The sequence below is a fragment of the Podarcis erhardii genome, assembly GCF_964252035.2.
Source record: "Podarcis erhardii genome assembly, chromosome: 2".
Taxonomy (NCBI): Eukaryota; Metazoa; Chordata; class Lepidosauria; order Squamata; family Lacertidae; genus Podarcis; species Podarcis erhardii.
Genome location: NC_138498.1, coordinates 38997144 through 39016647, shown reverse-complemented (window position 1 = coordinate 39016647; position 19504 = coordinate 38997144). Strand labels below are relative to the sequence as shown.

At 44.5% G+C, this 19504-nt stretch overlaps 1 protein-coding gene across 3 annotated transcripts in view; it reads left to right on the top strand.

Annotated features, from left to right (window-relative positions):
- GAS7 (growth arrest specific 7) overlaps positions 1 to 19504 on the top strand; it is a 136242-nt gene that overhangs the window by 1513 nt on the left and 115225 nt on the right. Inside the window, exon 1 of one of the 3 annotated variants that reach the window (XM_081850814.1) lies at positions 2837 to 2978. The exons of 1 other annotated variant lie outside the window; for it this stretch is intronic. In XM_081850814.1, coding sequence (XP_081706940.1) covers positions 2862 to 2978 — 117 coding nt within the window. In that variant the 5' untranslated portion in view covers positions 2837 to 2861. Of the gene's footprint in view, positions 1 to 2836; positions 2979 to 11728; positions 11768 to 19504 lie in introns of those variants that run through there. One more of the 3 variants, XM_081850815.1, reaches the window with a different exon arrangement.

Below are 19504 nucleotides of genomic sequence, written 5' to 3'. Positions count from 1 at the left end.
AAACCCAAACAGATTATTCTATACTAATCATAAATTTACTGTCTCCAGCCTTTTATTGGAAGATAGCAATGTTTACATAAGAGGAAACTTTGGTAGACCACACCACTGATGAGAGAAGAGAAGAGCCCTCTGTTTAAAGCTATTCTAAGCACATGTGACATATATGCCAATCAATGTGCTTGAACTTTTACTTTGGCGGGATTTATTTCTTAAATAATCAGCTCAGCTCAATGCAATTTGGTTCTAGGATGTGCTCTGCTGCCCAAGTGCAGCTGAATGGTGTTGATGTAATATGGTCCCATTGCACAGCTGAGCCAGGATCATCACTTACATGTTTATTAATTTGGTGTTGTCATTTATTGCTTAGGAAGGCTGTTGGCAAAGCTTTAAGCTTGGTATGGGGCAGTCTAGTGACACCCTAGATTCCAGTTAGGAGATGTGCCAGATGTTGTGTCTATACACCATCTTTAATGATGCTTTGTAAGCATCTATGGCACAAACAATCTGTCAGGATTGTGCTTTGACATATGGTTTTCAGAATCCTAAGTATTTCCAAGTAAACTTTCAGCACCACAAATTTCCCATCTGTGTTGTTCTTAAGGGATCTGTGGATGTATCACCAAAAAATGCCAAACTCTGCTGCCAAGAAATGCAAGATTTGCTAGGCCTCTATGATCGGACTAGACAAGCCAAATAAAATAAAATGATAGATGAATATATTTGATTTCTTCTGACTGCAAAATGCAGATTAATTGGTCATCATGCAGTTTGCAGTATTTTCCTAGGGATAAAATATAATGGTGGTCAATGTGTGTGCTTTTTTAGGGAGGGCTCTGTAGATATTAGAAAGTCTGTCGCTTTGTTTTCCTGTCTGCTGTGTAAGCACGCAAGGAGAAGGGCAAGTATAGTGGGGGTAATTTAGAACAGGGTGTAAATAATCACTTGTGTGGTCACCTGTGGTGAGTTAGAATCAGGATCCCCTCCAGGAAACTTGACAGAGAATCTTTTTGAAACTGTTTAAAGGGTAGGTCCTTTATTCTCTTTGGCTGTCAGTATGCTACCAATGACTTGAAAAAGGTATTTGTGAACAGGTGTTCCGGTAGAATATTGGAAGTCTGGCTCAGGTGAGTCAAAAGCTTCCAGCACAATAACAGTTGCATCCTGAACATCCCAGCTTGTATTGTCAGTACTGTACAGTCCTCTTGCACTAGGTTTGCTAATAAGGACCTTGAATTGGTTGGCCAAGCTGTGGAGAAGAGTTCTGGTGTGTATTTTTTGTAATAAAGCCTGTCGTTTTGTAGAGCAAATACTCAAATATGTGCATTTCTGCCACACGGTCCTTCCCCAATTTTCTACCTTTTTGTGGAGAAATGTGCTGTTGGCATTGCTGCCACCTAAAAAATGATTCAAAGGGTTTTCCTTGCTGCATGTAATCTAGTCTAGACGAAGTTGCTGTGCCTGCTCTTCAGAGTCGTGGGAGGCTGTGTTCTCATATGTGCCTCAATCCAGCTGATATGGGGGAAAGCCGCATGGATGCTGTCCCATTGGCATTTGGAGATGTATCCTGCAAGTAACAAACTGCTGGTTGGGACATGCACAGTGATGAAGTGGAAAAGAGAAATTTCATCCATACACAGTTTGGCTTTGCTTTTTCAACCCAAGTTCAGAAATTCCATTCTTTTTTCTCTGCTTATTTTTGTGCTTGCATCCATGCAGTGAAATAAATGTCTTCTGCACAATTACTATGAAGAAAAGATCATTGGTGTGTTTAACAAACCCTTAGAGTGGGGTGTTTGTTTTTTTGGAATGCTACCTTAGAACCTTTAGCTGTTTACAGTTTGCAGAAACATGTATATTTGAAATAGAGCTCTCTCTGGTAAATGCTGAAACAGTTGTAGCTTTATACAGTGTTTGATTTAAAGCGCGCACACCCACACCCACACCCACACACCCACACCCACACACCACCCCATATATTTAATCACCTTGAGATCCAAGTTGTAAGGGATACTTAAGAAAGTACATAGGTTTTTTTGCATATGAAGGGCACTTTTCCGAATAATTTGGTGTACACTGACTGTTCACTCCCTTTCCTGTTTTTGAAGCTTAAAACCCTTTTGCTGTGGCAGTAATATGTATCTCCTTATTACTGCTCCAGGCTGGCGCTGTTTCTGAAGTGGTTCTTATGTGTTGTTTGTTTCCCCATCAGAGTGTAATTGCTCTCAATGACTTCATTCCTGTTAGGCCTGTTTGAGATGACAGGGTAATAATGACCATAACCCTATTCATGCTATAAGGCCTCCAAATTCATATATAATTTGATTTGCATAAAAGAACTAGGGTATTGGACAGAAGGAGGAATGTATAGCAAGAAATCTGGGGTGGTGGGAATTTCCTCTGCCAAATATTAGTAACTGGACTTGGTTCAAGGGCAAATATCAGGAACCCAGGCTCTTAGTTGATGAGGTAGCTGAATCAAAATTGTGAGGAGCAACTTGGCACCTGGCTTGCAGGAAGAATGTGATGCCTATGGCAGAAATATGATAATCCTAGATATCTGTTTATATAAATTTCTAGCCCTCATGAGAGCAGGGAGTATCTTGTAAAAATATCTGGAAACAGAAGAAGGGAGCAAGGCTGAATGTTCTTCCAACATTATGCAGATGAAAACTAGGTCTTTTCTGTAACACTCGTACTCTTACAAGTTGGGTTTTTTTTGTTGGCATCTGTCTGTCTTGGGAGACAATGGAAGAGTGTGTCTTCAGAGGTGAAGTCAAACCATTGGAGAGTTACAGCTGACTACAAGCACCAGGCCTGTTGGCATACCAACTCAGTGTTACAAAGACGTCTGCAAACGTGACATGCAGCCTGGCAGCGTTAACACTTACAAGTATCGTTCTCTACGTGAAGTCTTCTCTCCCACTGTTGCACATAGACAAAGACTGTGTTCCACCTGCTCTGACAAAGCCTGTTCTGAGGTGAGTTGAAAGATTCACTAGTAAAACATGTTTGTCCTACAGCTGCTGTGTTCAGACACAAGGCCAAACCATGGTTCAATGCTATGAGAACATGTGGTGAGCGTCAGGTCCACGTGCCCTTCATCCTTGAAATGAAAGTACCGTTAGTGTTCAGTGCACATAACATGTAATTACATGCACCTAAACAGGGTCCTATGGGACGCGGGTGGCGCTGTGGGTTAAACCACAGAACCTAGGACTTGCCGATCAGAAGGTCGGCGGTTCGAATCCCCGTGACGGGGTGAGCTCCTGTTGCTCAGTCCCTGCTCCTGCCAACTTAGCAGTTCGAAAGTATGTCATAGTTCAAGTAGATAAATAGGTACCGCTCTGGCGGGAAGGTAAACGCCGTTTCCGTGCGCTGCTCTGGTTCACCAGAAGCAGCTTAGTCATGCTGGCCACATGACCCAGAAGCTGTACGCCGGCTCCCTCGGCCAATAAAGCGAGATGAGCGCCTCAACCCCAGAGTCGGTCACAACTGGACCTAATGGTCAGGGGTCCCTTTACCTTTTAACCTCGGTCCTGCTGAATTGCAGTTTTCTCTTATGCACCTTAGGTGAAGAAGGGAACTGACCTGCAGGCCCAGCTGCAGGCTTGGGGGCAGGGTGCCCTGGGCAAGCTGCCCTTGATATCACTTAGTAGTTGATGGGAGGAGGTGCTGAGCAGAGCCCTGAACTCATATGGCATATCTGTGCTCACCAGTGCCACTAAATTATGCTGCCCCTATCCAGGGTGTATGTATGTCATATGGTGAGTTCTCATGAGGTGAGTACAACTTCATGGGCTGAAAGCTTAAGATGACTGCATAGGCCCAACCACCCCTCTGTCCCTGCTGCTACTTGGCTGTGGTGCTGCTGGCAGCCCATGGAAGGAGCAGTAGGCTCCCTGGTACGTGTTGTGGTGACACCAGGCCTCTTGGTGTGCAGAGAAAAAGGAAGGCAGTGTGTGGATTTGGCCTTCTTTGGGGAGACATCTTAGCTTCTGCAGCAGCCTATAATTTGAAAGTGACACATAACCTTATTTCACCACCTGTCCTTAATTTACTATATGTTGTTAATGCAGTGCAACCCTATACATGTTTATCTGCAGATGTCCTATTGTGTTTGTTGGGTCTTGCTCCTTAACAAACAGCAATAGGATTGCAGTACTAGTAATAATAATAATAATAATAATAATTTATTACTTATATCCCACCCATCTGGCTGGGTCTCCCCATCCACTCTGGGCAGCTCCCAACAGATTAATAATAATAATAATAATAATAATGGTAAGCAATAAAACATTAAATATTAAAAACTTCCTTAAACAGGGCTTTATTCCTTTGACATCTGATGGGAGGGCGTTCCACAGGGCGGGAGCCAATACCAAGAAGGCCTCTACCTGGTTGCCTGTAACTTTGCTTCTTGCAGTGAGGGAACCTCCAGAAGGCCCTCGGCGCTGGACCTCAGTGTCCGGGCCAAATGATGGGGGTGGAGACGCTCCTTCAGGTATACTGGGCTGAGGCCGTTTAGGGCTTTAAAGGTCAGCACCAACACTTTGAATTGTGCTTGGAAACATACTGGGAGCCAATGTAGGTCTTTCAAGACCGGTGTTATGTGGTCTCGATGGCTGCTCCCAGTCGCCGGTCTAGCTGCCGCATTCTGGATTAATTGTTGTTTCTGGTTCACCTTCAAAGGTAGCCCCACGTAGAGCGCATTGCAGTAGTCCAAGCGGGAGATAACTAGAGCATGCACCACTCTGGTGAGACAGTCCATTGGCAGGTAGGGTCTCAGCCTGCGTACCAGATGGAGCTGGTAGACAGCTGCCCTGGGCACAGAATGGACCTGTACCTCCATGGACAGCTGTGAGTCCAAAATGACTCCCAGGCTGCGCACCTGCTCCTTCAGGGGTACAGTTGCCCCATTCAGGACCAGGGAGTCCCCCATAAATCTTATGTTCCTTTACTCCTGAAATTCTGTAAAATTTCAGTATATTATACCATTTTAAAAAATGGACTTAACGTATCAGCTGATAGTTGTCTGCATGCCAAGCCTAGGGTTGAATAGTGAGTTGACCTAGTATGGCTCACTGTTGTTGTTTGCATTTGATCCTGGAATGGTGACACCTGCACATCATTAATATCTTGCAAAGGGTTATTTGGACATTATTGGATGGTTGATGTTTCTTTGACTGATGGCTTTGGGAAATCACTTATGCAAAGAAGCAGCAGCCAATGTAAATTTTGCTCTTCTGAAAACTGTCAGGACTTTTTATAGCTACTGTCACCTCCCATAGTTGCACATCTCTCTTGCGAAGCATAATGTCTCATTCCAGTACTGAAGGAGACAGCTTGGGAATTGGAACTTCTGCCAGCACCCATCCATTTGCTGAGAGCTGCTGTTGTTTTCAGTGGGTATCAGTTTTATATATGGATTGGGGGGGGGGACAGAATTTCAAAATAGTTTTGCTTGCCAGGCATCTAAGAGATCAGTTGTTTCCTATATGCTGCCGGCACGCTCACCTTAGCAAATATGCTAAGGGGGGGACAGAATTTCAAAATAGTTTTGCTTGCCAGGCATCTAAGAGATCAGTTGTTTCCTATATGCTGCCGGCACGCTCACCTTAGCAAATATGCGTGTTTGTTTTGCCACATTATTGGTGGGATATTGGGGTGACTCATTCGTTACACAATGATCATAGAATCATAGAATCATAGAGTTGGAAGAGACCACAAGGGCCATCAAGTCCAACCCCCTGCCAAGCAGGAAACACCATCAGAGCACTCCTGACATATGGTTGTCAAGCCTCTGCTTAAAGACCTCCAAAGAAGGAGACTCCACCACACTCCTTGGCAGCAAATTCCACTGTCAAACAGCTCTCACTGTCAGGAAGTTCCTCCTAATGTTTAGGTGGAATCTTTTTTCTTGTAGTTTGGAACCATTGCTCCGTGTCCGCTTCTCTGGAGCAGCAGAAAACAACCTTTCTCCCTCCTCTATGTGACATCCTTTTATATATTTGAACATGGCTATCATATCACCCCTTAACCTCCTCTTCTCCAGGCTAAACATGCCCAGCTCCCTTAGCCGTTCTTCATAAGGCATCGTATATCATTTTATGATATACCACTGTGGCTGCCCAAAATGGCTAGATAGGTAGTCCAGGGATTCTCTTGCTCAGTGATAAGCAGTATGTGTGGACCACTGTCTGCAAGCGTACTTCATTTATTCCCTGTGTAGTGAACTCCTGCACAGTGAACAGGTGTGGAAGTGGAGCACCAAAGGATGATGGGGGGTCCTCAGTGCCGCGGAGAAGGGAATCATATTTTAATATGCTGTATGTTCAATTTTCATCTTTCACTTTGGCCTTGAAATTACAAACTGGCCCAGGGTTGAAGAGAATCAAGGGATTGTTGCGGCAAGGCAAGTGACCACATAAGCAAACCTTTCATACTGTTGTATCCTGTGTGTGCAGGGTCAGTTAACACTTCACTCCCCTTTGTGTCTTGGCTTTGCACAGGGTTGAAATCTGAGCTAAATGAGGGAATAACTCTGGCAAGCGGTTCTGTCTCCATCTACACTGTTTTGGAGCCTTTTGCTAGGTTTGTGCCAGAATCAGTGGGAAGAGTTCATGTTCTTAGTCCTTGTTTGACTTAGAAAATGCTCCCTGTTGAAAATTAGTCATTAGCTGGGGCTCTTTTAAGCTTTGTTTAAAAGTCATCATAAAGTGTGATGGTTTCGTGGAGGCTAAAGTGGAACAAACAATCCTGAGAATTCACTGTGGTTTAGTTAGAAGTAGTGGGATTCAAGCCTTGGCTGAACTACACCCTTCTCACCTGAAAGTCAGGTCCCTTAATCCCAGCTGTTTAGTGTAGGCGGTGGCTCCTGAATGGGAAGGGAAAGTCAGATGTGCATGTTCAGAGGCATGACTTGGGTTGTGGGTACCTGAATGACAATCTTTTCCCCCATGTGTACCTACCCACATGCTAAGATCTGGAAGCTTTGCTCTGCCTCCAACCTTCTGAAGCTTTGCCTCCAACCTTCTGAAGCCTAGCTTTGCTGATAGAAAAAACATGTTCTATGTGGTTCATTTTTGGAAAGAAAGTATTGTGTGTGAGCTTCTCCTGCTATATGACACAAGGCAGCATCATGGGATGTGGTTTCCTGTTGAAATGACACTGGTGATGTTGGTGGAAGCCAAGGGTGGGAAAAACTGGCATGAGGAACTGGGATAAAGGACATGAATGCACAGCTTTGATAACTCACGGCTGATTCAAACAACTGTTTTTCAACAAAATGAAGTCACTGTATGATTTGGCTTTCGGGTGGGAGATACTTTAACAGTGAAGCTAGGATTGTGAATGCTCAGACACATGCCAATATTAAGAACATTCATATAACCCCCCGCCATGTGAGGCCAGATGTCCAGCTCTCTGTGTCCAACAGTGGGGAGCGAAAAAGCACAGAAAAAGGTTATAATGGAGACCTCTCTCTCTCTGTGTGTGTATGTACGCATACACACACATGCACACATACATGCAACCATTTTTTAAAGGTACAAACTATGGTTTGGGTGCTGGTGGCGTGGGAGTTGCTACTTGTCACTAGGCTAGTAATATTGCAGGCACTATCCATTCAGGCATTCATAGTCCACAGAGCATTGCTAGGGAAGTGCTAGCTGGAGAAAATTGCATTTTTCTAGCAACAAAACATTATGGCTTGAGTGCTGGGAAAATGCACCCTGCTACTTAATTCTAAGATGTCTGGGCTGCATCATCTTCAACAACTGAGGAACAAAAGTGTTGTTTTCTGGAAAGGTATATTGGCTTGGATTCTTTACAAAAACAAATAGCTGTGAAGCTTTGTGCTCAAATCAGTAAACTGGTAAGACCCCCCAGAGTGGTTTGTTTGCGATACATTTTTTTAAAATAAAATATCACACCATTTTCCTCAATGAAAACATTGCAGCTCCAAACAGATTCTTTTATTGTATGTATTCTCCTTGCATGTCTTTTATAGAAAGGGGTTCATTTGCTAAACTCTATAAATCTAGAAGAATCCAGGAAAGAATAACACTGAGAAGAGGTCCCTGGGAGAGGTGCATAGGAAATGCCTCTTATTTGGTAATTGTTTGGATCAGAAAATACAAAAGTTTCCTACCCAGTATTCTATGAACCTACCTATTCCATATAGTAGTAGTATTTGGAGGAATGCAGTGTAGTCCCTAGTCTGGTCCAGTAGTATCTGGATTGCAACAGGTTTTGGAATGCTGGTGTAATGTGTGAAGTGTGGTCCTAATTCTTTTTTTATACCCTTCCCAGTAGTTTTTTACTTGTATAAAATATGTCTGTTCAGTCAAAAAGAGAGACAGATGTCAAAATCTGGTGTTTTGCTAATAGAAAGTGTTGTTTAAGATACCTTAAGAAAATGAGCATCTCTTCCATCAAACAGCTTGCACAAAACATGGGCCAATTGCAAACCATTTGGATGGCTTTGTGTGGGAAGTTGCTAAGAAAGAAACACTGAGAAGGGCTGGTGTTGCTGCACCTGCAGGTCAAGCATGCACTCGTCCCTCTCTCAGTCCTAGCCCTGGTAAGGTTTGACGGAGATTAAAGGTAAAGGGACCCCTGACCGTTAGGTCCAGTCGTGGACGACTCTGGGGTTGCGGCGCTCATCTCGCTTTACTGGCCGAGGGAGCCGGCATTTGTCTGCAGTCATGTGGCCAGCATGACCTAGCTGCTTCTAGCGAAACCAGAGCAATGCACAGAAACACCGTTTTACCTTCCCGCCGGGGTGGTACCTATTTATCTACTTGCACTTTGACATGCATTCAAACTGCTAGGTTGGCAGGAGCAGGGACCGAGCAACGGGAGCTCACCCCGTCACAGGGATTTGAACCGCCGACCTTCCGATCAGCAAGCCCAAGGCTCAGTGGTTTACACCACAGCGTCACCCGCTGAAAATTAGGCACCCCCTGAAAAGAATGTGTACCTTTCTTGTAGGTAAGGAGATAAGCATAAGGGCAGGGTGTTTGAAGGAGGTGGGGATCATAGCTCAGTGACTCAGGGATTCCAGTTTCAATCCCTGGCTTCTCCAGGTAAGGCTCTTAATCTCAGTGTCGTGCATTCAAGTCCCACGTTGGGCAAAAAGATTCCTGCATTTTGATGTTATATGTCTGTGTTAAACGAGCATGATGGGGGTGGGGGTGCGCCCACTAGCACTTGCATGGAGATTGGACCACTACACTGGGAAATGGAACCCTTTAATTTTTCTTGGTTGGGGAGAAAAAACATTTCTGTTTTCTAGTAATTGTGTACAACTTTTGGCCTAAGCTGTAGGCTTGGTTTTGCAGCTTCAGAAATTAACTTTGACTGCTGGTTTGGGCTGTGTGTGTGTAAAAATACAGCAAATGTTGGCTGCTACTTATGTTCCTCTTCACTTACCCTCGGCCACAAGCTGCCCCCACACCCACATGCTAGGTGTGGCTGTCTGCAAAGAAAAGCCTGCATGTGTCAGCTTTCCATGTGTTTGGGAATCCTGCACGACTGGGGAACTTCCAGAATACGTGGAAAACACATAGGTGATCATTTGCAGACATCTGCACCTGCATCACCATGTGACCTCAGGGCCAGGGGTGTAGCCCCACAGTCCCACTCTCTTTGTGGTACCTCTTCATGCAATACATAAATAAACTTGGAAGATAATCCTGTTTATTTCAGGCCAACCTTTTACTCCCAATGTTTGGTTGTGTATGGGTGAAGGGACAGGGAAAATAAGATTTGACCTGAGGTGTGAAACGGTTTAAGGGGGATAGAGTGCTTCCTAGAGTCATGTTTGCATGATGGTGAGAAGCAGCTATGTACAAGCATCAGCTAATGCTTGATTTTCATTGTGGGAACTGCATATGTTTGAAGACAAGTCTTCATACAGCTATGGTGGAGTACCTATTGGACAGTGGCATTCATCTGACCTCTGGTCAGTGCTGCTGCTGCTTACTGAAAAGAAGAGAGGGAGGGGCAAGGCGGGTACAGAGCCAGTCCAGCACTCCTGCTGGTGCATTTGCAGCTTGCTGCTGCCCCCCTCCCTCCAGGTAATCAGCAGTGACACCCCCCCCAATTTCACCATCTGATACTGATGTATACATTGCAAACAGAACATTAGGCATGTACCTTTAAATGCCTTGATGCAGTGCGAGAGCGGCAGCCATGGTTTCCTGATTCTGTTATCTGCATACCTGTGTGTTACACCTAGGGCAGTGGTGGGCCTTGGGATCTCAAATTTCAGTGGTGCCCTGTGCAATGCCAAAATTCAGCACCTCACTGCCTCTCACCTTCCATACTACACAATAGTTGTGGAGCTCCCTGCAGCGCCCCCGAAATTCCACGACCAGTACAACCGGTTGTGCTCCCCTAAATCTGCCTTTGGCTAGAGTTCTGCTCACTAAAATGGATGAGGGAAAAGCAGTGGAAAACAAGATTGGGGAGGGCACTGGCAATACAGGTTTGTAGTGGTTGTATTCCCTATTGGGAAGCTTGAGTGGGTGCATTCTGTGACCAAAGGGCAAGGTGGCCTCTTTTATTGTGCTTGAAGCTACAGAGGTGTCTAGAGAATTTGTGTGCCACATAAACTTCAATAATTATAGCAGTAAGTATCCACACCATTAACAGAAGCCTGAGATGAAGTTACAGTCCTAAACCAATCAATCCTAAGATTTCACCTATCAGACTATGTCCTGGGATTTTTAAGAAGGCAAAAAGAGGATTTCCTCTTCTGAATAAATTAAGGTTCTGTTCAGTTATGTCGGTTTCTTGAGTTGGTTTAAATCTTATAGATATGGAACGTTTAGTTTGCCAAGAAATGCATTCTCTTGATTTACTGTCAGCATGTTTTCTAGGGCAGAACTTCCTTTATGTTCACTAACCAGCATTTTGCTTTTATGGGAGTACAGTGCTGTGGATTGTGCTGTCTGAACTGGCAGTATAGTTATAATTGCAGGTATTTTATTAGGATCTACTCTTTATTTGTGCTTATAAATATGCATCATAGTAGTACGGGATTATACCTTACTTTGGGATTTTGCAATTCTTTTCACTTGGAATGTAACTAGGCCTGTAACTCACAGATACGAGCCTCTCTTGTGCAATAGAGCTATGGGTATGTATTTCTTTATAGCAGACAGAAGCTTGCTTAATAAACGAGTCTGTATGAGCTGACGGAAGTTACTCAGCATTGCTAATTTGATCTTCCCTTGATTATTCTTTCCCCAGCATGTAGTGTGTATATATTTGGCTGAATGACTAGCCGGATTGGTTATTGAGCAGCAGAAAATGGGGATTTATTGTGCATCATCTGGGAACTGGAACAAGCTGTGAATTTGAAGATGGTGCAACAGCTCTGTTTATAGGGAACAGAAGCTAATAGTTAAGTTGGGCTTCTTATGCTGTGCTTTTATGTGGTACACTTCAGCATCACTTCTAATGTTTAATGGGATATTGAAGAGATGTGTTTGAGAGACCTAGGAAGATCGCCACCAAGCATGTGAGTCAAGGGTGTGTGGGCACATTTTGCATTCTGTTCATGATAGGCGTGGGTGCTTGCCTACACAATAGACAGAATGCACTTATGCGACTCTTTCTTCAACGCAGAAGGGTGTTCCCAGCAATTGTCCCATCACCCCAGGCATGTGGCATATTGTTGTTACTTTAGCAAGACGTGCCTTTATGAGTTTGTGTGCTCCTAATCAAAGCACCTATAATGAAGTCCAGTCCTGGATTAAAAGTATGTAAATAATTGCATCATCCACCATAACTGTGGAAGGGTAATTGCAATGTTTTTAAAAGTATATTTTGCTTTGCAAGAATGTGCTGTGCTATAGCATCATGGAGGTATCTGAGACATTACAGATAGGCATTTTAGATTATTTTCTTGAGGTAACTATGGACATCAGGCTTGATGTTTTGTAAAATGGGATATCACAATCTTAGTGAATAGAATTGAATTATTTTGGGGGGCAGAGCATCAAGTGTATTAATGTTGTGTGTGTATATGCATGTCTGTCTATTAGGTAACATGGCTATTGTAAAAAAAAAAAAATCTTACTAGCTCCTTAGGGCTTCCAAACCTAGGGATTGGAAGACTTACAATTGTGAACAGCTAATGAAAGCAGTTCTGTTTTCTTGGAATCTCTTATGGCACAAGTTTGCATTTAACAAACACAACAATCTGTATTGTGTAATTTTGTGTACCAGTACACGGCAAGGGCAGAACAAATGATCTTCTTGTTAACGGAAGCATCATGATCAGTGATGTATAGCAGAAAAATGCAACTTTTCAAGCTGCATTGCAGTGTTCATAGACTCTGACTCAGTCCAGCATCTCATTTGAAAATGGGCAACAATGGAGCTTCAGTACAGGGGGAAAGTGTTTGTGAAGTGAGTGTTCTAGATTCAAGCAAAACCTTTCTATTGATTCTCAAAGGTGTGACATGTGGTATGCTCCGAAATACAAATTGTGCTCTAAGTAGTGTGTTTTAAAATTATTTTCTAGTTTTAAGTTTCTGGGTATAAAAGGTATACATGTTTTTTGTGCTCACCCCGCTGCACAGGCTGGGCATCATTAAGTGTGAAGACTTAGTTTGGAACAGTCTTAGTTGCCTCTAAGGAGTTGGGTTAGGCTATCACTGGCAGTCTCAATTCAGATTCTATTATCCATGAGTGGCTTCATTATACCCCTTAGATAGTTCCAGAAAAGTGGAAATTAATTAGTCGTCACTATTGCAGGGCAGCAGCAGCAGATATATCATGGATCTGGCTTTGGTGAACAGATGACTGGTAAATGGTTTGTGTGATGGCCTGGGATTCGGATTCGGATGCTGAACCTGAGGGATCCCAGCCTGCACAGGATTCCCCGCCTCCAGGACCAGCTGAGCCAGGGCTGGGGCATGAGCCTGAAAGGTCCTCACCTGTGCTGGATCCTCAGGTGCAGGCACCAGCTGACTCTGCTCTGGCTCCTGAGGTGATGGAGGACCCATTGCCTGCAGGTGCTCCACTCTTAGCCACGCCAGAGGAAGCTGAGGTTGCCTCTGTGTCCGGTAACCCTCCAGCCTCTCCTGAGCTGCAGAGGTTCAGGGCAGAGAGGCGGAGGGAACTAAGTTCCCGCAGGAGGAGTGCTCGCCTGCAGGCCAGGAGAGGTGAGTCACCTGAGGATCGGGGCTGCCCTATGCCTCGGGGCAGATAAAAGCCAGTCAGCCCCAGTCCCAAGTTGCGGGAGCGATATCGTTGATTGTCAGTTCCTGCCTGAACTCTGTCCTGCTTTCCTGCCGGAGCTCCTGACCTCACCCGACTCCCTGTCCTGCACCCAGCTTCAACTTCTAAGGTCTGCCTCCCTATTGCACCTTTGACCTCAGACTGGACTCGGACTTCGCCTCTCGGTTAGCCCATGGGGCCAGCACAGTTTGGTTGTGGTGGTTCAATTAGCCCATTGTTATGGATTTAGACTTTTGGTAGCAATGACTACCTTCAAGGTATAGTGGATGTCTGCCGTGGAATCTGTGAGATTCCTGAATGCTTTGGGGGATTTCCCAGTTAGCATGACTGGTGCTCTTCCATAAACAGAGAAATGGAAAGGGTCATTGTGGCCCATCTGTTCTCATGGATGTAAGAAGGCCTCCTTGATTTTGGGGAGAACTCCAGGTGACCAGACAATAGCAAGTATTGTACCAAATGCATTTAGAATAGTTGAGAGTGCACTTTTGTGCCTACCATGTGGCAGTGATGGTGGTGAACAAAACTTGCTTCTCCAGCACCTTTGCATCTTCAAGAAGCTATCTGGGAAAGCTTTCCTCAGTGATGAAGGGGCTGCTACGATCATTCCACAAAGGCACCAAGCAGTTGGAGGCCTGCTGTGATAGAGTCCTGAATGGTTTGAGACTCATTTAGCAGAAAGACAATACAGTATTGGAGAGATGCTCTATGTGTTGGAGGGAGGCTCTGTTAGTAGAATGGAATATTCTCCCTTGTGAGATGAGATGGGCACCGACACTGAATGGACTCCAGTTTGGGGTTACAAAGTTTATCTTTCATTGAATCTTTGAACAGTAAAAATAGTTATATAATGGTCAGATTAAGGTATACGTATATTGATTTTTATCAGAAATGCTTTACTCTGGGCATATTGATCCATATTGTTTTTTGTATGGTATCTGTAAGCCATTCTGAGAATGTATAGTGATGCATGGGATATTGTCAGGGTTTCTGGGAGAAGTGAGGAGATGGCAGAGGAGACGGAAAGCGAGTGGGAGGAGGGAGAGAGAGACGAGGAAGAAGATGACGGAATTCGAAGGGAATCTATGAGCCTAAGCAGTGAGTCAGAGGATTCCCAAAAGGGAGCTAGCATGATCAGGCGAAAAGCAGGAGAAGAGAGAAGCTGTGAAAAGTCAGGAAAGGAGGGGAGAAAGCCCAGTGAAGCACAGACGCTGTCAGAGGGGTCTCAGCCGGAACGGAGTAAAGGGGGTGGAGTTGTCAGCCTCTCGGAGGGAGGAGGAACAGGAGAAAACAGAGAGAGGGGGTTGGAGCAAGGTGTTCAGCCGGAAAGGGTAGAGAGTGGAACAGGGGGCAGTATAGAGGACGAAGGAAAGGTCAAAAGCAACGTACGCGCGCCAAGTTCAAGCATAGAGGCGCGCGGAAGTGGGGAAAGCTCAGAGGAGGAGCCCGGCCCCAAAGCCAGAAGGAGGGGGCAGGAGGCGGCAGAGGATTCAGCCTCAGGCGAATCCCGGAAGGAGAGAACCCAGGGGGGCAGAAAGACCCTGCGGAAAAGAAAGGAGAGGAAGAGGTGGTCTAGAGCCAGGCTATTAAGTTGGTGTGGAGGAGGGGAGGAGTCAGAGGGGGACTTCAGCGGTCTAACGTGACAGACGTACAGCCACAATGCTGAACTGTGAAAGAAGCAACTATCATCAATAAACTTTTCCTGTAAGTAAACTATAATGGAGTAAGGTCTCTCGTGAGCTGGGACCCACCTGGGTGGCTGTGACAGATATGAATCTACTAAATGAATAAATGGGACTTGGTACAAGTTGGAAAACCTTATTGCCCACCTGTATTTACTGACAAATGAAGACACATCCCAGCAGTTCATACAGCCATGATTTGTCCTGAATCTCCACTTTGAAACAACCGCCTGTTTGTAGCTGGACATCAGTGTCAAGTTGGAGGTTATAGAAAGGCTTCTAAGTCCATATAAGTGGTTAGCACAAAGCAAATGTTGTTTACTGCAGTTGCGGAATTGCACTTAGACGAGTGGATTACAAGGTGATTTATAAGACTTGGCAGACATGGCTTGTGTAATGTGAAACCTTAGGTTCTCGAGCAGACGATTCCTGGGGTCCCTTGCATCCTCCCCCTCCCTTTTGGTGTATTTAGTTCACAGTGTAACACAGTGTAAGATGTGAGGCACACTTAGGAGTTGGCACAATATTTTTGCACATAGTTGCAACCAAGACCTGCAATTCAAAACAGGAGAGGGGCTCTTTGCAATCTGTGGTGTCAACAGCTTCTGACTTCCTGTCTTGCGCCACCTGTGTCCTAATAGGACTAACTCTTTATCTTAAGCCAAGTAATCACTTTCAATAGTGAAATCTTGGCAAGAGTTCAGACTCTGTCTTCTTGCATCCTGTGAGATTGGGTTTTACAAATAGTAACCTCTCAATAGGATTGTGGTAAAGTTATTAGTGCTCCTGTGATGTACACAAGTAAGTCCTAACAGTACATGCAAATGTTTGTTTTAATTGCTCATGTCTGATGGAGTCTGTGCCTGTTATGATGCAACCTTAAAAACATGTTACCACTGCTAAAAGTCATCTCCATCTCCTAAATGTAGAAATGGATAATGACTTGCAAAGGAAAGTCCTGGCTCTATTTCCTTATCTACAGTAGGTCTCATTTGTAGCATATTGTTACTGTGGTTTGCCATATCTCTTGACTGGTTCTGTATTGTTCTTTACATATCTGCTGGACTTAGATGCTTCCTTGGGACTATAAACGTGGGATACTTTTAAACTTACTGGTACGTTAAATATGTGCAAATACTTTAGTGTGCTTCCATGTACCAAGAAATGACATGCGTGTAACAAAGGAGGAAAGGTGAACTCTGAAAAGCGGTAGTATTTGTTCCCTCTTGTTGAAGCAGCTTTCACAGATAGGCCTGACTGTAATCTTCCTAAACAGCTCAGAGATCTTTTAATGATTCCTTACTAGGGACATTGGAGAATTTCGATGGGAATGGGGAGAGAAATTGCCAATGTTCACTTATTCATCCCTTAAATCAATCCAGCAAACACGACTGGCACTGCTGCTGCTGTTGCTTTCCATCCATAAATGATACATCATTGATTACATGCACCCTGATTTGCATTAGTTCCCTTTGCATTTAAATGAATGGGGTGGAATACCATACATTGCACAATTAATTGTGTAGGTTAAGTAACAAATTGTGTAAGTTAGGTAATTTTACCATAGTGGACTGCAAGACAAATGGTGTGGTTTTTGGTAGAAGGCTAACTGCAGTGAAATGGAAACAGTGCTGCACACAATGAATGCAGTACGGAATGAGGGCGGGGGGAGGAAGCCTTCTTACATTCCCAGCCTCTACCCACTTTTTTCCCTTGGATAGTCACTTTTCTGCAAAGGGTCGGAGAGAAATGTTTGATTCTGGCTGGCACTTTGATTCTAGGCCTAAACTGTTCTCACAGCACTTGCTGAGATGTTGTATGTTCCACAGAAAACGATTCAGCATGGGGCTTAATTCGTCTTCCTCTCTGGTGGCTGCTTGCCTAAGACATATGAGTCCTGCACATTTGGCTCACACGGTTCTGACACTGCAGCTGACACACCATGCCAGGTCTTTCCAGATGATCATTTTTATTGAGATGGAAATGTTTAGCTTGGTGGCTTTAGGCGTTTTTCATACCTGAAGCAAAAAGTCAAAATGACAGCTCTTCGTTACTAACTTAAAAAAACAAAATAAAAAGCTTGGGTATGATTCCACATGATGAGTTAGGGGAAGAAAATTGTGATTTCTTAGGAATTTGCTGCACAGAGTGCTTCATTATAAGGCTGGCTCTGGGTGTTACTGAGCTGGAGTGGTGGTTCCAGATGACATTTTCCAATGCAATTGTGATGAAATCACTTATTATTTAATGTTTGGGTGCTGGAATATGCTGTTATTCCCTGCCAGTTACTTTCCTTTCAATCACCACATGTGTGATATGCTGTGATTTGGTCTTCATTTGGTCAACCTTTGCTTTGAAAGCCTTGCCATAGGAACACAGGACTCTCTGCCTTATACTGTGTCAGACCATTGGCCCTGTATTGTCTACACTGAAGGGCACCAGCTCTCCCAAGTTTTCAGGCAGAGATTCTTTCAGTTCTTAATCCTCCCCCCACTCCTTAGACAGAGAGCTCATGTAGTCTTAGGAAACTCCTCAGACCTGGAGTGCACACCTTTTACAAGCAGAAAACTGCAACCAACCAGCCATCTCCAAGTGGAGCAATCCCTCGCAGCAATTTTTCCACACCTTCCCCCTTCCACCCCCCGGGAAATTGCTATAGCTTGGTGGTAGAGCTCATGTACTGCAAGCAAAAGGTCCCAGGTTCAATCCCTGGGATCTCCAGGTTGGGTTAGGAAAGATCCCTGTCTGAAACTCTGGAAAGCCACTATTCAGTGTAAAAAGGTAAAGGAAAAGGACCCCTGACAGTTTAGTCCAGTCGCAGACGACTCTGGGGTTGCGGTGCTCATATCGCTTTACAGGCCAAGGGAGCTGGCATTTGTCCGCAGACAGTTTTTCCGGGCCATGTGGCCAGCATGACTAAGCCACTTCTGGTGCAACGGAACACCAAAACCAGAGCAGCACTCGGAAACACTGTTTATCTTCCCGCCAGAGCGGCACCTATTTATCTACTTTTTTTGGCGTGTGTTCGAACTGCTAGGTGGGCAGGAACTGGGACCGAACAACAGGAGCTCACTCCGTCACGGGAATTCGAACCACTTACCAGCAAGCCCTTCTCATAGCAATACCTTGCTTGAAAAAACCAAGCGCCGGTGAACTGCAGTCATTTCTTTTCAATGCGTAAATCCGGCTCAGAAGCCTCTACAGTTAGCAGGAATAATACAAGCCATTGTGTATCTGGCACATTATCTGAATGTGAGATTCACCATTCTATTGTTTTCTAGCAACCTCCTGACCCCCAGTCCTGTTCACGCTAGACATTGCAGGGGAAGTTTGAACTTGCGATGGAAAATAAAAGCTTTCCTCTCCCTGCCGTTTAGGCGATGAGAGTTCAATTGCAAATTGATTTCTTTTGTATTTGCTCTGCCGAGCAGCCCCTGACCACAGGATTAGCTCTGCTTAATTAGTAGCTCAGTGATGGCTCCTGTTGTGTGAAAATGGCTTCACCTTGGTTTTGTGATGCTGAGGTTTGTGTTTCCTTCAGCCAAAGGAACAAAAAGATGGGAAAGCCAGGGCACTTTTCTATTCAATACGCAAGTGCTGGAGAAAGGTTTCTTCCTGGGTGGAATTACTTGGTGTATTGATTATTTAATGTCTATACCACTTATTATGTTAAAAAATATCTCGATAAGCAGCGTACAAAAAAACCCTGAAGCAACAGACAATCTAAAGAAAATACTACACAAATGAAAGAGTGTCTCTCTTTGTGTTGCTCTGTGTTCAAAGCAGCCTCAGCAACTTGCATCTCTGGGCCAAGTCTGGTGCCACACGCAGAGCTATGGAAGCCCCAGCAATCAGCTGGTTGTTGGCAGCCCAGGTAGTGTTGCAGGAGCTGCTGATGGGCAGTGTCTGCATAAACACCCCTGACCACCTGTATCTGTACTTGTTATTTATGTCATGGGTATCCCTCCCTTCCTCCCGAAGAAGCTCAGAGCAGCAAACATACAAATGATACAACAATTAAAACACATCTGAAAACAATTCCAGTACAGATGCATGCTGGGAAAGATCTTCAGTCGGTGCTTAAAAGGTGGTGGCACCTGCCGAATATGTAACAAGAAGTCAGTCCAAAGAAGATGCCATGACACTAAAGGCCTGGGTGTAGCCCTTGGGGTGGAGGGCATGTCCTGGGTTTCACAGCTCTCGCTCTTGGTGGGGCGGGGACAAACAAAGGCTACCCAGGCTGTTGCTTTTTGTCTCTTGGCAAAACCATTGGCTGGTTTTTAAAGTGTACTGGGGAGAAATCTGGAGCTCCTTGTGGTTCTTTGTTTGTTTTAAACATCTTGGACAGCAGCTGCCTCCATCAAGCAGGGGTTGATCTGTCAATTTCAGTTTCTCTGTTTTTCATTTTTCTCCTCTTTAAGTAAGTACTCATCAGCATTTTAGCACAAATTTCTCCAAAAGCACACATTTTGCAAAACAACTTCCCCATATATAATACCTTTCTGTGCTCATTTTTTGCATACAGTAAGTGGCTAAGAGAGCTGTATTGCAAGATTTGGATAAATGCAAAT